Source organism: Antedon mediterranea, chromosome 4 (genome assembly GCF_964355755.1).
Source record: "Antedon mediterranea chromosome 4, ecAntMedi1.1, whole genome shotgun sequence".
NCBI lineage: Eukaryota > Metazoa > Echinodermata > Crinoidea > Comatulida > Antedonidae > Antedon > Antedon mediterranea.
The window spans coordinates 28,389,345-28,409,108 of NC_092673.1; the positions used below are offsets into that span (position 1 = coordinate 28,389,345).

A 19,764-nucleotide genomic window follows, 5' to 3' on the forward strand; every position below is an offset into this window, starting at 1 on the left:
TATGTGATACGGTATTTTGGTGAAAAAGTTCAAATTATTACTTAAAACATGTTAATAGATTGATCTATGACAATTTTTTGTATACTAAAGAGGTTGGAGCGAAAAGTGTTTTCTAGTGGCTTTTTTTTCTTCACCCGATGGCCTAATTAATTGCATGCGCTATTATCGGTGTGCATAGGTATTATACGTATTGTATTAAATCAAATTAAGTACTGTAAATCCTTTTCAACAATAATAATAGTTATTGTAATTTTTATAATTGTTAAACTTCAATTGTCGATAAAAAAAAAATGAACGCCCTATGACGTAATCGCACTGTAAGAGTAAGTAATTTGGCCAATTACCACGCGATAGAGCATCCTATGTCGCTTTTGATTGGTCAACTTTGTGCGCAGGGCTAAGGCGTTGCGGCCTCTAGGCAACGCCAAATTGAACGCAAGTGATTTTTGACCAATCAAAAGCTCATGTTGAAAAGAACTAAATTACATTTAGCTAGGCCTAGTAACATCAACACTTTTTCGAACGGCCCGCAGCCTGTTTCAGGCGGCTAAAGTCAATTGATAGTTCAATTGTTGCGTTATTAATGATGTTAATTTTGAAACGACCGCGCCAGTTTCAGCGTCAAATCAAACGCATCGATGATAAAACGTATATGATAATTGCTTGTAATAAATCGCCTTGAGCATTATAATAACAATTTCCGCGAGTAGATCTACACGGTGTGTATGCATGCGTCGTGCGGAGGATATTATCATTAACGTTTCGGACATAAATGTTGGTTTGAGATCAAATTATAACTAAAATTCAACATTATTTGAAAAATGGGGTTCGAAGTGTGTGGACCAAACGAAGCCATGGTAATTTCAGGTAATGTGTTTTTGTTTTTTGGTATATAAAATACAATGCTATGAAATTGCCAGTGTGGCCATGTATTGGGATTTAGTCGTTGCTGCAGCTGAACAAGAATACGTGAAATAGTTTAATTCTGGTTTTTACCGTATTCAAGGCCTGTGTCACATACTGAGGTGTGACCGACAACACATTGAGGGGTGTGTGTGTGGGAGGGTTGTTTTACTTTTGTGCTTGAAATGTGCACCTCCCTGTTCCTTTCCGTCGAATTGAAAACGGAGGCCACAATTGTAATTCATAGAATAATAATAATGTGCTAATCACGGATCAAAAACGGTTCCGAAAAAGAGAGCCGGTGGTGAAAGGCCTACGTCTGTACTTTTGCATCATTTTATTTTTAATATAACAATATTTATCTCCCTTCTGAACTTGAACATGGACGTCGAGTATTACTTGAACACTCATTTACGTCACGCGGGTCATCATATATTAAACTTTCGAGCCATAACACATTAATGACAGCCAATCAAACGTCGGCTTCATATATTATTATGGCATGCAGAAAAATAATGTATCTAGCTGCCCATTGACTCACACGGAATTCAGTATTTTATGAAAATTAAATGTTGAAATATATTTGTATTGCTTCCGATTAGTGATTAATTTAATAATTATAATCAACCAATTAGATCATTTATTTTGATTATATTTTAGCTTATTTTTAATTAAACTGACGCACCACAGTTATTCAAAATAGAAATTCAGTTCTGCTTGGCATAATTTAGACGAAAAACTACAATTAAGAAAACTTCAAATTGCAAAACGCTATATAAGCCAGCCATTTGTTAAAAATAGTCTGCTAAATCTCAGAGGAATTTTGAAAAATCTCCATCATGTATGGATTTATAAAAATTAGTTGTAGGCTATTTCAAATATGGCGTCTCGGTTCAGTCATAGGAAATTGACTTTTAGTATATGAACTTACCTGCTCAATCAAGCGTAGATATTTGGATTCTGTCCAAACTTTAGTACGTACTTATTCGTTACGATGTTGAGTTCTAATGCGCACAGAAAAAGCACAATATTTTTGTTACAGTAGTACAAAATAAAAGTTGCATCAAATAGTAGGCCAGCAAATAAAGTTGGCCCGGGTGGTTCATTTCTTTACCTCAGTGATTTTTAAAATTGTTAATATCATAGGAAGACAGTCCATCGCCTTTCTGTTTTAAATTTCTAAATTAATAAATGGATTTATGTAATTTCAGAAATAAATTTCTAAATATTGATGGGTCTATTATATTATCTGTTTAATTTCTTGGATCCGCCTGGAATATACTATCAATCTATTTTATCAACCCTATACTAAAGTAGATTATTACTTTCTCCCACAATGCACCCTGTTTTACACATTTAAATGTCGCAAATGTGGGTTAATTAAAGCGTTCCTAAAGTGTGTAATTATTATTAATAATATTTAATTGTATATTTAATCTTCATAGTATGGCAACATTTTAGGAAATTAAAACAAACACTAGTTGATATTTATAAATGTGACGCCTTACATCATTAATACATCAGAGACTGGGGATGGAACCATTTTGATTGAGGGGTGTGTGTGTTGTGTTTGTGTGAAATAAGCTTAATAAAATGGTTTTCTTTGAGGCTTGTGGGCCTAATGAGGCAATAGTTGTATCAGGTATATGTTTAATATAAGTGTATACATATTAGATTTGTTTTAAACATAAATTTCGGTATCTTATCTAAGTAAATTTGGTAAATCTATACAAACTCCTAGGCCTAGCTAGCTAGACTAGGCCACACGCACCATGTACCACCCAGCCAAAAAAAGCAAGTACGGCGACATAGCCATCCCGTTGCCTTATGCATACTCTAGCTAAAGGGCCTGAAAACATACCCCACCCCATTCAGGTACAATTTCTGTAGATTATATCTGTACCTTGTAGGCCTAAATAAAGTAATATCATTTATTAATTAAATAAAAAAATGGTCTGTCAGTGAGTGAACCTTATTAAAATAAAATTTCATCAGGTATGCCTAGTAGTAGGCTAGGCCTAGCCTACTAGGCCTAGTAGCTAGCCTCTAGCCTAGCCATTATTAAAATTATTAACTTGAAACAAAAAATGATGCAATTTAGATCTATAGGCCTAGCTAGCTAGGCTAGGCTTAATAATATAATGATGGAAATTTTTTTTCAAATAACTGTAAATAAAAATTGGTACTGCAGTGTTAATTACATACTGTAAAGACAATTAAAGACACCTTCCCTACGTTTTTTAGATCTATTTTAAGATCACAAACTATATTTAATCTAAAAATACTACTATTATATGGTCCTATTGCGAAAACTTTTTTCGACTTTAAATGGTTAAAAATGTGAAAAATAAGTCGATTCTAGCCTAATAATTATAGCGGCCCGCTATAAATCCCAAAATGCATTGCGCGCGGATTGATATTTCTGTTTTTCTTCTGTAATTCACCCACTTTTCGATCGATCGTGCGGCCAAAACAAATGGAAGACTCCTAACTTTTCAGTGAAAGTACCGGGTTTTCCCCAATTTGTATCAACGGAGTCTGGCAAAAATAGAAAGAAAATTAAAGCCCCCTTCCCTACGTTTTTTAGATCTAATTTAAGATCACAAACTATATTTAATGTAAAAATAATACTATATGGTCCTATTGCGATAACTTTTTTCGTCTTTAAACGGTTAAAAATGTGAAAAATAAGTCGATTCTAATAATTATAGCGGCCCGCTATAAATCCCAAAATGCATTGCGCGTGGATTGATATTTTTGTTTTTCACCTGTAATTCGCCCACTTTTCGATCGATCGTGAGGCCAAAACAAATGGAAGACTCCTAACTTTTCAGCAAAAATACCGGGTTTTCCCCAATTTGTATCAACGGAGTCTGGCAAAAATAGAAAGACAATTAATGCAGCAACTATACAACGTCAGGCTAGGTATATAGCTAGCGTACGATGTTCGTACGTTACCGATGTTTACCAGCTAGGCCTACAAAACTAAGCCTAGCTAGGCTAGGCCTAAGACCGTCCACGAGAGGTCGATCGCCGCGAGCTACATAGGTAGTGCATTGTTTCTCACTTTTTATCATAATTTACCATAAAACGTACATTTAAGACAAGGAATGACATGGTTTAATGTTTTTAAAGTGATATATATGTATTATTTTCCAAAAAACGTCCAAAATTGCAGGGAAGGGGTCTTTAATGTAGCAACTATACAACGTCGGGCTAGGTATATAGCTAGCGTACGATGTTCGTACGTTACCGATGTTTACCAGTTAGGGCTACAAAACTAAGCCTAGCTAGGCTAGGCCTAAAGACCGTCCACGAGAGGTCAGTCACCGCGAGCTACCTAGGTAGTGCATTGTTTCTCACTTTTTATCATAATTTACCATAAAACGTACATTTAAGACCAGGAATGACCTGGTTTAATGTTTTTAAAGTAATATATATGTATTATTTTTACAAAACGTCACAAATTGTAGGGAAGGTGTCTTTAAACGTAACTTGATGGTGGCAGCCTGTTCCCAAGTACAACTATGTGTAGAAAGTTGCGACCTCTGAACCTGTGATTCACGAAGTTTAGTATAACAAAAAAAAAAAACAAAGTTTAGTATAAATAATTTGGTAACATTTAAATTTAGGATGTTGCCATACAACACCAGAGATGATTGTTGGAGGACGTGCATTTGTGTGGCCAGTCATCCAACAGATGCAGAGACTGTCTCTTAACACAATGACGCTGTCCATCAGTACAGATAATGTCTACACCAGACTGGGAGTACCTATCTCGGTCACTGGAGTTGCTCAGGTAAATTGATTGTAATTTAAATAAGTAAAGATCATGTAAACTTCAACTTTTAACACATTGACATTTTTGCAATATTTTAATTAATGTATTTGTATAATTTTATCTATTTGTCAACTTCATCACAGTAATCCATGATGCAAATAATGTCTATTTATTTATTCTTTCTTTCTACTGAATGACACTTTCTCCAAAGTGGTTCTAAAAATAATTCAAAGAGAAAAGTAATTTACATAGTAGTAGTACACACACATTTACAAAACTATCTACAAAACATACAGTATATATAAAAACTGGAAGGAATTCAAGGTAAAAGATACTTTTAAGTATTAAAATACTTAATAAGTAATATTTTGAATTGAATTAAAATTTAATTTTTAGAATTTGTAAGAAATTTCTATGTTTTATTTTAAAAAAATCAATTTTGAAGAATGCAAACAGAGGTCACATAAAGAGAGGCCTGTCAATAAAATTCCCTTCGATGTATGAAATAATGATAGATGCTAGTTTGTTAGAGTACATTCAAATGTCAAATTTTATTTATTTAAGGTCAAAGTTCAAGGACAAAATCAAGAAATGTTGAAAGCAGCCTGCCAACAATTTCTCGGAAAATCTGAAAATGAAATCGAGCAAGTTGCTATGGAGACATTAGAAGGACATCAGAGAGCTATCATGGGAACAATGACAGTTGAGGTACCTCAAGTTTAATCTCTAGTATTCAAATCAGCAATTATTGATATGATTTGTAATTTTCATCAAATTTATTTTAACATATTTTATTTATTATTTTTTACAAATTGTTCATTTATACTGGGTAACATTTTCAGTCAAAGAGTGGTCTCCCAGAGGGCCCATTAATGATCTGTGGCTGACTAATGAACTAGTAGACCGAGGTAACTCCTACTCGTCTCGAAAGTGCACATGAGCCAGATGTGTACACTGGACTTATGGTTTATAGGTCCTATTTGAGAAGACTCTATCTACCACCAGAACCATGGAGTGAGTGAGGCTCGAACCCTTGTCTATGTTATGGCTACAGAATTAGGTTTCCACTGTCTTAACCGCTTGGCCGCTCACTCGCTTTTAATTTTCTTTAGCCTCCACAACCCCGGCTTACATCCATTTCTTAAATCGTGCTTTTTGTAGCTGCAGTACATAAATGTTGAATTCATATTTGTTTGGTTAAATTATCACATTTGAACAAAACTCCAATCCTTATGATGTTCTTATTGTGTTAAACAATTATGAAAACCAAAACTGAAAACACAACTAGCTAAGCATTTGTCTACTAATTAAAATTGTGTCTTTTCGCATCAGTGAGCTTGTCTACATTGATATTTGATTCAGTAATGTTTTATTCAAAGAGTTGAAGCCATGTAGCTTATGTTAATGTAATCAGAAGCTTGCATCACATTTACTCAAAGTCACACTTAACATCGTTAAGCTCTATCTACACTATCAAACTTTTATGAAAACAAAATGTGATGTGCCCATATATGAACATGATGATATCATATCACTACCATATTTGGGCATATCACCACCCTATTTAGGAACATCACACTTTTTTGTCAAACTAGTTTGATTGTGTAGACAGTACAGTACCACAGAATATATATAATAATAAAATGAATGTTTTAAAAACTCTATGATATTATATTAAATCTATTTGTGCTCAATTATTTAGTACTATTAAAATATACATCATTTTTTATTAATAATAGTAGTGTTTTCTTGGTTGAATTATTCAATAACTTAGTAGCACTGTTCCTACAACCTAATACTCTATTATTTCCTATTTGGAAGCACTAACAAGGATGTGATATTTATAAGAGATTACTGGCTCAACATTTAAATTCAGGATTTAAATTGGTTCATAGACAATAGTAAAAACCTTATTACTGTATATTAATTATTATACAGTACATGAAAATAATCTGTATATATTGCTTTGTGTTTACCAAAGGAATGGCTGCTTTTATTAGTATGTTTGAAATTAACACTGGAGTTGATTTATGTAATTTCCACATCTGATACTCACTTTATACATAGAGATATTATAGTTCACTATAATATCTCTATGCTTTATATGATTTGTGATACATCAGGTTATGATGTATGCACACTAGTAATTTTACATTAAACCAGATTGATGTTGTGAATGTAACTATGTATTTAATGTTAATTGACTATCCATGAAGGGTTTATTCTGTACGTGACAAGCTTCACACTGTTGAATGTGATTTTTATATTTAAAAAATGACTGTTTGTGTTTTTGTAGGAGATTTACAAAGATCGCAAGAAGTTCTCAAAGAATGTGTTTGAAGTTGCCTCATCGGATTTGGTAAACATGGGAGTTTCTGTCGTCAGCTATACATTGAAAGATGTCAGAGACTCTCATGTAAGTCTAATGCTTTTGTTTTCTTAAATACACAATCTTTTTTTGGAGATGAAATAATTGTATAGTGTCATTCTTACTCATAATGGCTTTTTAGGGAGGTTTTTTCAACCACATGATTAATAATAATAATAATATCCTGGATTTATATAGCGCCTAATGTTGTGAACATTATTACCCCGGTCATTTTTGCATCAAACACGTATGGAAGCATACTCCCATTATGCAGCTAGTAATCAGCGCAAAGTTGTGTCTTGATCTAACCAGGTACCCATTTATTCACCTGGGTGGAGAGAGGCAAACGTAAGTAAAGTATCTTGCCTAAGGATACACTCAACACGGCAGAGTTGGATTTGATCTCACGATCAGTAGTCTAACGTCCAACACATTGCACCACACAACCCTACTGCTTCTCCCCTAACACATATACAACTACATGCACAATCATATTATGTCTTTGAATTAAGGTTCGACTGTCTTAACCGCTCAGCCACTCATGTTAGTGAGTGAGTGGTAGGCAGGAAAGATCATAACTAAATGGTTTTTTTACATAATTAAAAATATTAAATTTTGATTCTTTTAGGGTTATTTAAGAGCGCTTGGTATGACTCGAACAGCTCAAGTAAAGAAGGACGCTCGCATTGGTGAGGCTGAAGCCAAGCGAGATTCTGGAATTAAGGTAAAAATTTGTTAATTTAGAAAACCTTTTTTTTTAAATGTTATTAGGTTTGAATATTTATTTTAGAACAAATCAAACGTTTACATTAAATTTTCTTGGATCATGTGTCAGTGCAGTTTATTAGTACAGTATACAAATAATGAATTGTTATGAGTGCAATGGTACAAATATTTTCAGATGAAATGTTCTATTTTTACTATCCTCATTCATTCGAGTTAATTTTTTAGCAGCCAAATACAAATTTTTAATTAACAAGTTTTCTAAAGAGTTTTTAGAGTGGGTCTTGCATAACAACATCCCTGAGTTCATTTTATTCATTGTTATGAGTACAAATATTCAATTGCTTTCCTTTAATTGCAGGAAGCAAGAGCCGATGAAGAAAGAATGGCAGCCAGATACTTGAACGATGCAGAGATTGCCAAGGCTAAACGTGACTTTGAACTGAAGAAAGCAGCCTATGACATGGAAGTACAAACAAAGAAGGCAGAATCTGAGATGGCCTATGAATTGCAGGTAAGTTATTGATTGCTTTATAGAACCAACAGACATCAGTAAAAATACAGTATGAGCAGTATTACCGTCAGATAAACAACCCAAAACCACCACATCAGGAAATGAGTCAGCTCAGACAGCCATGACGAGTCGCGACCCGACGAGAGGTCACCATCGTATGATCCTGAGTTAGGCTTTAGCAGTCGGAATTAATAACTAGACATGAAACTCGTCACTTTGACGAGTTAGTTATCCGCACCACGACAAACGCCACGTGCACGTCATACGTTGGAATATTGCACACAGATAAAGATTATGGCATTATGACAAGAACTGAAGAATATGATATGCTGTTAGTGCTGAATTCTGTCAATTTTGTGTCATATAGTATATACATGCAAACACTACAGTATAATCTGTATACATATTACATACAGTGTAGAATAGGTGAAATTACGGGACCCGACATTTATTCCAATTTTTAACATGGCGACGGTATCAAAATGAAACACTTAGATAGCAATTTCAGAAGGAAATTATCTTAGGAACAACATATTAACGTGTAGAAGAAATTTGAATACGTAAAATATAGATGCGCACCCTTTTAAATGTGATGAACTATTACGCAAAATATGAAAATACAACTTTTTTTATTCAACTGGCCATATGATGACGTCACAACATCCGATTGGCAAAATGTTTACATGAATTCGTATCTACAATCCAATAGCTTCCAGAAAACGTTTTAATCGTGATTATCACATTTTATTCTTACGAGCTATTACAGAATAAAATTTACTGTAAAGATGAAATTAATGACCCACGTAATTGAAATTTTTAGGCATGATGACGTCATAAAAATTAAAATATTTTTATCTCATGCTAAAGAAAGTTGATTGACCTACACAATATATGTGACCCGATCTGGCAAAACCCTCTCTTTGTCGGCAATTCAAAATTCACGTAATCAGTCAAAATACGTCCAAATCGACTACCCTGGCAGATTACATGTTTTTGCATTTTCGAAATATTTCACTATCTAAGAATACGTCTACCTGATTTAAACTCCCGAAATTTAACTAAAATTATGAAAAAAGAGAGTTTTAAAAACATGTATTTTCCTCAAGCCTAACAATTTATTCACGATCTACGCTAAAATTTTGCGTAAATTCAGTTGAAAGTTGCCGAGTTTTAAGACATTTTGATCGCCAGTTCGCTGCACAATGTTGAAAGGTCACACATCAAAATAAAGCTCATCCATTTGACATTCCAAATATGGAAGTTTTAGGGCGGAGTTTAAAGAAGGAACCAATGAAAACTTTGATTTACTATGACATCATTTCAGAAAATTCGGTTCTTCGAAGTTTCTGGAACAGCGAACTGCGTGTGTTGCTATGGCGCATCATCGCAATAACAAACGTTATTGGTCAACGCGCTAGATGTTATACGCTCTACGCGCGGAAATAAAAAGTTGTTTACATTTTTGTGAGGTTATTTTTATTGTACACACAGCATGTCGTAAATTGGAATAAAAACGATTTTAATATTCAAAGTAAAGTGTTCTGCAATAGCTGTAGTGTGTATTTGTTTATTCCATAGTAAAATAGACAAGTCAAAAACAATTCACGTCATAAATTCAATTGTATTTTCTATATTTTTTTGGGCTAGTAGGCCCTAGGCCTAATTTTATTATGGTTGTAGGCCTACTACTACTGGGCCTAGCTTTATATTATTGTCAATAGTTTTATTTATACATTTTATATATCCAATCGGCTCTTAATTATTTATTTAATTTATTGTCCATTCCTTTCATATTAAATGTTTTTTTAAATCATTGGATTCAAGCCCAAACATCACAGCGAATCTTCCACGTTATAAAAAAAAACAAATGTAATCGTCAATACAGTGTAATGTTAGCTTGCAATTAGCTGTGACTCTGCAAGGCGCCTAACTTGTCTAGACTAACGCTAGCCCCCGTGTCGATGCACCGCTGCCATACACGGCCTGATGAACACCCATCATCAGTAGGTCTTAATACAGGCGATGACGGCGAAAATCTGAATAGGCGCGCCTAGGCCTAGGCCTGCTTGGTTTTTTGCCGTTGATATCGTAAACACTTCCGAAACCAGTTAACATTAGCTTGGTAGTTATAATGCTGCTTTTCAATAGTGCAAATTAGTTAATTCGAGTGACTAAATAGGTTAAAACGGCGTCTGAAATCAGTGAAATCATGGACCCGTGGACACCCATATAAACTCAAGTTTAAAAGCTCTCGTCTTAATATTAGGAGGGACACGTTCTCCAGGAGAGTTATTCTCTTATGGAATGCTCTGCCTACGGATGTAGTTTCATGTGCTACGGTGAACTTGTTCAAAGCAAAACTTAACGTCGCATGGTCTAACCACCCGCTGAAGTTTTCACCCTATATAGAATATGATTTTATTGCTAAGAGGGGCTTTTAAGCACTGAGTGCTTTGCCTCGATCCCGTAGACGAAAGTGTACGGGAAACAAGTAAAGTAAACAAGTAAGTAAAGAATAAATTGACCATAGTGTCCACGCTGCTGCTATATCGCACACACTTCCTGGTATGACGTCATTGTGCCTTAGACCAAAATAGCGCGTTGCTACGGAGTGAGTTTTCAGCGCGTATCAAAAAGAATTTCATTGCAAACTTCAAACGCGATTTTCTCGTAAACTAATTGAATGATTTGTAAGTTTTTAAAATATAATAACTTTTTAAATATTTACTCAATTTTTATGAAATAAACACCATTGCAAAGCTTATGATTCAAATAATCCAAATATATAAAAAAATACAAAATGAATATTTCCGACAAAAGTAGGGTTTTGCCAGATCGGGTCACATATAAATGTAAAAAAAGGAATATAGATAAGCGTGATGCGCTCCATTGAATGTGATGAGCAATAACGAAAGAGACAAAAATCCTATATTTTACATTCGTGTGGCTATACGATGACGTCACAATGTTTTTTTTAGCCTTATCGATGCATGATCCGTTATCTACAACTCATCAACTTCTAGATTTTGTAATAAAAATAAACGGTTCACGGTTTACTTTAGAAACTATGACTGTTTAAAAAAAGACAAAATTTTGACGATTTTTTAAGCTTTTTCATAAAAAACGCGCATGAAATGTTTATTGAAATTGGAAAAGGTCTAAATTGTTTTCAAAATTACTAGGAAAGGCTTGAAAAATATAATTCAAGAGAAAAAAATATGTTTTTAACGCTACGTGCGCACCGCGTGCGTAAAAAATTGCGCGCCCGTGGGAATTTTTGACATGCTCAAAAATGATTTCAATCCCATATAGGAGGCTGCTAAGATAAAGCAGGCCATCAAGGAAGAACAAATACAAATCTTCTGATAATCTTCTTAATCCATGATTTCAATCCCATATAGGCTGCTAAGATAAAGCAGGCCATCAAGGAAGAACAAATGCAAATCTTCTGATAATCTTCTTAATCCATGATTTTAATCCCATACAGGCTGCCAAGACAAAGCAGGCCATCAAGGAAGAACAAATGCAAATCAAGGTAGTGGAAAGAGCTCAGCAGATTCAAGTACAAGAACAGGAGATTCAGAGACGCGAGAAAGAGTTGAACGCTCAAGTGAAGCAACCAGCGGAAGCTGAGAAATACAGACTGGAAACCATTGCTGCTGCTAACAAGTACGTTTTTAAAATGACGTGTAAAGCTCTGTCTACACTATCAAACTATTTTGACAAAAAAATTGTGATGTGCCCAAATATGGTGGTGATACGCTTAAATATGGTAGTGATTGGACATCATCATATCCATATATGTGCATATCACATTTTTTTGTCACATAAAGTTTGATAGTGTAGACAGAGATTAAGAAATTTATTCCTGTTCATCCGCGATTTCCCTCCTGGTTCCCAATGTGATGAGGCAAATGCTCTTGCATAGTGTACAAATATTATTGACTTAATTATCTTTCTAATCAAATCAATTTTATTCATCTCATCAAAACAATACACGCAGCAAAAAGGTGTAACAAATTTAAAGAAGAGAAATGGATCTCCATGAAACCCCAAGGGCTTGTGATAGGGAACCCACTACAAACTAGCACTTCTAGGAAATTTATTCTGCCCATCCCCTGTTTCCCAACTATATAATGTTGCTAAATTTAAACAGGCAAGTATCTATACAGTAATAGAATATTGACACAGTGTTCGCACAAGTAGTATCTGACTTAATATTTTATAATTATTTTAGGAAGAAAATTATTCTGGAAGCAGAAGCTTCCTCTGAAGCTGTCAGAGTAAGTAACTAATATTAAGAATTAAAAGAGCATAATACAAGCAGTGATAATGGATTGTAAAGCTCTGTGTACACTATCAAACGTTATGTGACAAAAGAATGTGATACGCCCATATGGATGATGATGTCATATCAATACTATATTTGAGCATATCACTACCATATTTGAGCATATCACTGCCATATTTGAGCATATCACTGCCATATTTGAGCATATCACTACCATATTTGAGCATATCACTACCATATTTGAGCATATCACTGCCATATTTGAGCATATCACTACCATATTTGAGCATATCAGCCCTTTATTTTCTCATTATTGTACCATTGTCTATGTACCTCTATTTTTCTCTTTGAGTATTGATGTATATGTATTTTTAATAAAATAAAATATCACTACCATATTTGAGCATATCACTACCATATTTGAGCATATCACTACTATATTTGAGCATATCACTACCATATTTGAGCATATCACTACCATATTTGAGCATATCACTACTATATTTGAGCATATCACTACTATATTTGAGCATATCACTACCATATTTGAGCATATCACTGCCATATTTGAGCATATCACTACCATATTTGAGCATATCACTACCATATTTGAGCATATCACTGCCATATTTGAGCATATCAGCCCTTTATATTCTCATTATTGTACCATTGTCTATGTACCTCTATTTTTCTCTTTGAGTATTGATGTATATGTATTTTTAATAAAAATAAAATATCACTACCATATTTGGGCACATCACCTTTTTTTGTCAAGCTAGTTTGATAGTGTAGACAGAGCTTTATAATTGTTTTTTTCAACACGTTTGTCTAGTATTGAATCATTCCATTTTACATCCTTCTTTATTTGCTTATGACGTTCGTTTGTTGCATTCTTCTGTCCAGGTACGTGGAGAGGCAGAGGCATATGCTATTGAAGAGAAGGCAAAAGCAGAAGCTGAACAGATGGCCAAGAAGGCTGATGCCTGGAAAGACTATCAAGATGCCGCTATGATTGACATGGTTCTTGAAACTCTTCCAAGAGTAAGTACATTTTATACCTGCTAACTTCCACACATAATGCAGATGAACGCCATTGTTTTGTTTTCACGACACTCCAAGCGGTTATGCGCCAATTGAAATATGCATAGCCGCGTAAAAACGAAACATTGACATTCGATTGGATTTGCCGGCGTCGGACCGGAACCGTGCCGGAACAGGTGTAAAAGAACCTTAAGCCTAACCAAGTATCTAATTCTAACAGGAACACTTACCCTTCTGTTATATAAAATAGTGTTCATCTTGACAAATACTGTAATTAACATTTGTGTAACTTATGTAGGTTGCTGCTGAAGTGGCCGCTCCACTGGCTCAAGCCAAGAAGGTGACAATGGTGTCTTCTGGTAAGGGTGACGTCGGTGCCAGCAAACTGACCGGTGAGGTTATGGACATCATGGACCGTCTACCAAAACTTGTTCAAAGTATGACTGGTGTTGATATCCATAAGGTACGGTATTTTACAAATAAGTAGCCATTAGGTGAAAATGAATTTTTAAAAAAATAAATAAAATATATATTAAAAATACAAATCAAAAGTAATTATGATAATTATTGAAACATGATTTTAAAGTAATAATATATTTACGTTTTTCATTTACAGAGTATCGCTCAAACGAGAGTCTAACATTCATCATGATCTTGTATATGGTAGACATCTTGCAATGGATTTGTGCTGTTATACCAGACAACAATCTTATACAATGTAGTTTGTAAATAAAGTCTTGTATTATTTAGTATTATATTACAATTTTTATATGGAAATATTAGTATTTTATGCAGTTCCTAGCCGCACATTGTGGACGAAGAAGAAAATTACTAAATGTCGGTTGTAACTTGTTGTAATATGTGCACCTTTATTCTTTGATGAGTCTGTGATATTAGATAAAAGTTGGTTTATAAACAATTTTGAAATTCGTTTTGAACAAAAAAATCTTTGATGTTTGCTGCTAACCAAATGATATCTTCTATGTTACATAAATATAACTGCTGAAACTACCGGAGAAAAACTGTCAAAATAAATTGTAATTTTACGTTTAGCATAGTCAATGCATTAAAGGGTAACAATAAAACAAAGTATACAACTTTGTCTACACTATTTAACTAGTTTGACAAAAAAAGTGTGATGTCAAATATGGTAGTAATATGACGACATATATATGTGCACATCACATTTTTTTGTCACATAAAAGTTTGATAGTGTAGACAGAGCCTAATACAATTATTATGATTCATTTTGTTCTGTTATCATTCAACTGTTGCTTGTCAATTTGTACTTGCATTGTGTGTGTGTACATACTGTTCAGATCCAAGCTGTCAGTATATTATAAAGATTATAAATTGGTGTAAGATTATATTAAATATTTATACCAGTTGTTCCCAACATTACTTGCGATATTCATGAAAAAAAAATATTTAGTTATTTCATATGTTTATATTACATTTTCATGTGAATTTGATGATTATCTTTATTGCAATGTCTTGTATATTGGATTTATTATTGCGGTTGATAACGGGTGTTTTAATATTAAGAATTGTAAACCAATATTTATTGTTTTTGTGAAAACCATAGTTGATATTTAGACTATATCATCTTTATTGTAGAAGGTACCCTAGTATGATATAAATTTACAGGCATAGAGAGATATACTAGATATTAATTAATTAATTAAAAAATATAAATGTAAAACACCTCCCTTTTTATTCAAGAGAGTTTAAATAACCGAGGGGAAATATGTGCTCCCTTAATAGAGGTTTTACCAGGAAGAGTGCACCGGTTCTAGTATATGTTGAAATAACCACCAAGCAATTCTTTATTAATATTCCTGTGGGTACAAAGATAAATTGTGTATTTTTTGTAACAATTTACAGCTTCCCAATATTTCTATTTTTTAGTAATCCCAAATCATTTTAACTCAATGTACATTATCATAAAATCTCATTATTTTAGTAAATTAGGGCTATCCTATAACCAGGAAATGGGACAACACTCATATTATATAAAAATTAACATAAATGTTGTATAATTTTATAAGTACAGTACATTCATTATATAAAATTGGTATGTTCAATTTTATTAATTATTTTAATTACATTTTATTTATCAGTTACATTAGTAATACTGTAGTATAATGATATGTGATATTGGCTCTTATATAAATTGATGAGTGGTTTTCAATCTATAATTAATATTGAATTCCCTTAATTAATGTTATGATGATGCTATGTAAAATTCAATCTCTGTTTAATTAGATTGCAAATAATAAAGATTATTTGAATGATGTTATTTTGGAATAAAATACATCATAGCAGGGAGATCAGGGCCGTAGCCAGGATCTGTCAAGGGGGGGTTCGGACATTAAATATTTGGGTCAAACCCCTCCCCCTCCCCCAGCCTGATGCGAAGCGAATTTTGTTAAATGACACCCCTAGATGGCCGGAAAAGACACTCTCGTGCAGCATGCTATATAACCAATGAGCAAAAGGATCGTATTTTTTTCCTCCTCCTCAAACACGTCGATAATTTAAATGACGATAACTATTTGTTGCCGTATGTTAGATGCGCGTGCTCTGTGCGGAACCGCCGATTGTTTGATCATTTACTCCGTATTTTGTTTTGCGTTCAAGTTCAATGCGAACGAATATCTAGGAGCAGCCCCGAAAAAAGCACACTGGGTGAAGGCAAATGCTATTTGCTAGCTCTATCTATAATATTTATTTACAGCAATTTGTTGAGGAATATAGATATGTAAATAGGTGATATTGATACATTTTTAGTACCTATCGGCTGGTGGTCTAGAAAAAAATAATCGGATGCCATAATGTGAACTACAGTACTTGATACCATAGATATTATAGTGTAAAATATTAATATTCACTATAATCCTCTATGATACATTATACTTCATTAGTCACACATAAATACTGATGTACGTCGGAAGGCTATATACTTTATGCATGCTGCCTGACTGCCAGTGATCTAAACAATTATAGGTACGCAGTTGTCTGGCGGTGTCCTTTGTACGAATCGTTCGTGCGCCAGCTCGCTATGAGACGCGTCAATATCATGTTACATGCAGGGACCAAACATTTATTTTTCAGGTTAAAATCGGCAATTCATTTGCAGCTTTTAGAAATTTACAGACACGTATCACTAGTTGACGCTCATACAGAGAAGAAGGAGGTTCACGAACAAGTTTACGAATTTTTCAATTTACAAACAACTTTTTGTACTGTGGGGCACGTATTTGGTGGATTTTTGGAGATGAGGGTGAGGTATTTGGCATGTCGGGGATGGGGGTTCGCTGTAAAGGGGGGGGGGGGGGGTTCGCCCGAACCATAAAAACCCCCCCTGGCTACGGGCCTGGATATACATCTCCCTGATCATATTAGTTATTACTGTAATCAATTAAATTGTGTGAGATTTCAAAAACTAATAAAATCATGTACATGTAACAAGAGTGTGTATGTTGTGTAATGTTCGTCTCCAAAATAGCACTCTGTCCATTTTTAAATCGTGTAAAAAGTAAATAAACAAGGCCATATACATGGATGCAGTTCTGTGCGCAAATTTGAGTTAGTGTTTACCGACCGACCGACATAGTGAGCTGTAGAGTCGCGATTGCACGCGACTAAAAACAGAACAGCCGTAAATCTGGAAAAGTTGTTGATCTGGCATTGTTATGTTTTTTCATTTACAGAGAGGGCGCTGTCCTTCCATTGCATGTGTTGTGCGTTAACTCTCGAGCGGATTTTTTGCACGCTGCAAAAAAACAACACATGATCGATTTTTTAAAATTTTCTAGATGGGGCTTCTAAAATTTGGACGAGTTTTTGGTTTTTATAGAGGTAAATTATTTTATTTATAAATCATGTGGATAAGGATTAATGTTTATAAATGCAGTGCTGTTCAACAGCCTGAACCATGTTCGAAAAGAAATTTAATAATAGATAGGGACAAAAATCTCACTAGCTAGTCATAACTAACTTAGGCTATTTAGACGCGAGGAATCTGGGATTACAGCTATTAAGAACGATTCGGCCCGAGGATCGATTAAGCCTAGGATGATTCGGTCCATTTTTTATTGTAATGTTGTTTTGATTACAGGCGGTCTAATTTTGCAAAGAGCAAAATGTGTGACTATTTGTCAGAAGAAATGGATTTCACAAGGTCAAGATACAACATCTGAACAAAATTTAGGCCTAGAAACAGAAAAACAAGCAGGACTGCTGAAAACAGGTATAGAATAGAATAGAATAGAACATCATTCTTTTACTTAATTAATCATTTAATATTAACTTTTTGTTTTAGTTTATAAATTTCACAGTTTGACATTTTTTCACAGAAGAATGCGTTACGCAGCCCCGTGTTGAGACAAAAGTAATAAACCCTCTGGATTTCAATGATTTCTTTGGCGTTAAAAAACTGTTCAATCTTGAAACATTATTTGATGCAAACGTCCATTTAGGACATAAAGAGGGATTGCTAGACCTAAACATGAAGCCCTACCTGTTTGGCATTCGACGTGAACAGTGCATTATTGACTTAGAGAAAACAGTTCCTCGTCTACAGCTTGCACTTAATTTCGCAGCACATATTGCGTACCGTAAAGGAATCATTTTGTTTGTGAACCGCACACCACAACACGTTAATCTTACAGAAAAAACAGCAAAAGAATGCGGAGAGTTTGCCCAGACAAGAAAATGGCAGGGAGGGTGTTTCACAAATGCACAAGTTCAAATCGGACCTGGTACGCGTCTTCCAGATTTATTAATATTTACAAACATGTTAAACGACGTTTTGAATCAACATCTTGCAGTGAAGGATGCTGCGAAGATGAACATCCCGACGATTGGCATCGTGGACACAAATTGTAACCCGAATCTTATCACGTATCCTGTTCCAGGAAATGACGATTCTCCCTCTGCTATTAAGCTTTATTGCAAGTTATTTAAGTTAGCAATTCTAAAAGGCAAAGCAAAGCGAACAGAAATGGAAAAGACCATTGGAGAGTGAATCATTTGTCGTATTCGATTAAGAACTTTCCTTGTCAACGTAAAGATTTGTTGAGTACTTTTTGTATTCGAATTGTAAATTTGTGCTTAACAGAAAGTCATTCGAATAGAAAACGTTGACAACGAAAGTCTCTGATAAACTAATTAAAAAAAGTAGAATACAAATAGAATTGTAAAAAAATTCATAAAATGTTTATATTATTTTGTGGATGGTTATTCAAATAAAATTAGAAACAATATTATATTTCAAATAAAAAGATTGTTAATTTGATTAAAGTAAACAGGTGATTACAAAATGTTCTTCCAGCTGGTATATTGTTAATTATATTGGTAATATTAAAAAAGAGCAGCAATTTCATTAATTTATTAGTGATTTGGTTTATATTATGAAATCAAGATTATTTGTTATTTATATAAAAAACTATATTGTTTAAATAACAATAGAAAAATCTTAATAAGAATATTAACAATAAAGACCTGTAAAATAAAAGAAGGGTAAATCTACAAATAAGAGGCAAAAAGAAATATATAAAAATGAGAAGTCAAAAATATGGAACCCTTTCTGTTGTCCCTGCGAAAGCATGACATTCACCCACCATCCCTGCGAAAGTATGACACACAAATTTGTGAAGCTCTCCATATTCTTAAATTTTTTACTTAATCTGCGTTTTCCCTCTTTATCCGGAGTTACCCTTGTTTTTATTTTATCTGAAAACATTCAGTAGACCTTCTGATATCTGTCAAATTAAGACAATTACATTATGGAGCTGAATGGAGAAATATTGTGATTCGAAGTTGATATTAAAAATAGACAAATATTAATAATTACTGTATTGCTTTTTTTATTTTTTCAGTAGCACCTCCAAGGTAAAATGTTATAATAATGTACATTATAAAACATGTTCAAGAGACATTAATGTTAATATTTGAATGTTCTTACCATGATCACCAATTGTATGTAGCTATTAAAACTACATTATAAAACATTGTTAAAAAGACATTGAATGCTCAACATGATCACCAATTAAAACTAAATGTGTTGTTCAACATTTTTCATATTAAAATTCCTTTTCTATACTACAAGTGAATACTGTATTTTTATTATACTTTTATTG

The 19,764-nt window shown here is 33.8% G+C and overlaps 2 protein-coding genes across 3 annotated transcripts; both read left to right on the forward strand.

The window, feature by feature from the left end:
- Positions 1–708: 708 nt before the first annotated feature.
- LOC140047154 (flotillin-1-like) lies at positions 709–15,753 on the forward strand. Of its 2 annotated transcripts, none has more exons than XM_072092000.1 (11): positions 709–867; positions 4,536–4,702; positions 5,249–5,392; positions 6,981–7,100; positions 7,681–7,776; positions 8,137–8,289; positions 11,777–11,958; positions 12,527–12,572; positions 13,484–13,621; positions 13,920–14,084; positions 14,238–15,753. In XM_072092000.1, exons 1-11 carry the CDS (start codon positions 822–824, stop codon positions 14,259–14,261), a joined length of 1,281 nt encoding a protein of 426 aa, XP_071948101.1. In that variant the 5' UTR covers positions 709–821; the 3' UTR covers positions 14,262–15,753. The 2 variants fall into 2 exon arrangements, with proteins under 2 accessions (XP_071948101.1, XP_071948100.1); XM_072091999.1 differs by lacking the exon at positions 709–867 and adding an exon at positions 2,436–2,545.
- Positions 15,754–17,401: 1,648 nt separating this feature from the next.
- LOC140047157 (small ribosomal subunit protein uS2m-like) lies at positions 17,402–19,737 on the forward strand. Its single transcript, XM_072092002.1, has 3 exons — positions 17,402–17,482; positions 17,742–17,873; positions 17,980–19,737. Exons 1-3 carry the CDS (start codon positions 17,440–17,442, stop codon positions 18,648–18,650), a joined length of 846 nt encoding a protein of 281 aa, XP_071948103.1. The 5' UTR covers positions 17,402–17,439; the 3' UTR covers positions 18,651–19,737.
- The last annotated feature ends 27 nt before the right edge of the window (positions 19,738–19,764 follow it).

Coding starts and splice junctions, on each gene's coding strand:
- LOC140047154 (XM_072091999.1), top strand. CDS start 2,497: ATGGTTTTCTTTGAGGCTTGTGGGCCTAATGAGGCAATAGTTGTATCA. Junction 2,546..4,535: donor TGAGGCAATAGTTGTATCAG/GTATATGTTTAA, acceptor ATTTAAATTTAG/GATGTTGCCATACAACACCA. Junction 7,101..7,680: donor AAGATGTCAGAGACTCTCAT/GTAAGTCTAATG, acceptor TGATTCTTTTAG/GGTTATTTAAGAGCGCTTGG.
- LOC140047157 (XM_072092002.1), top strand. CDS start 17,440: ATGGGGCTTCTAAAATTTGGACGAGTTTTTGGTTTTTATAGAG. Junction 17,483..17,741: donor AGTTTTTGGTTTTTATAGAG/GTAAATTATTTT, acceptor TTTTGATTACAG/GCGGTCTAATTTTGCAAAGA. Junction 17,874..17,979: donor AGCAGGACTGCTGAAAACAG/GTATAGAATAGA, acceptor ATTTTTTCACAG/AAGAATGCGTTACGCAGCCC.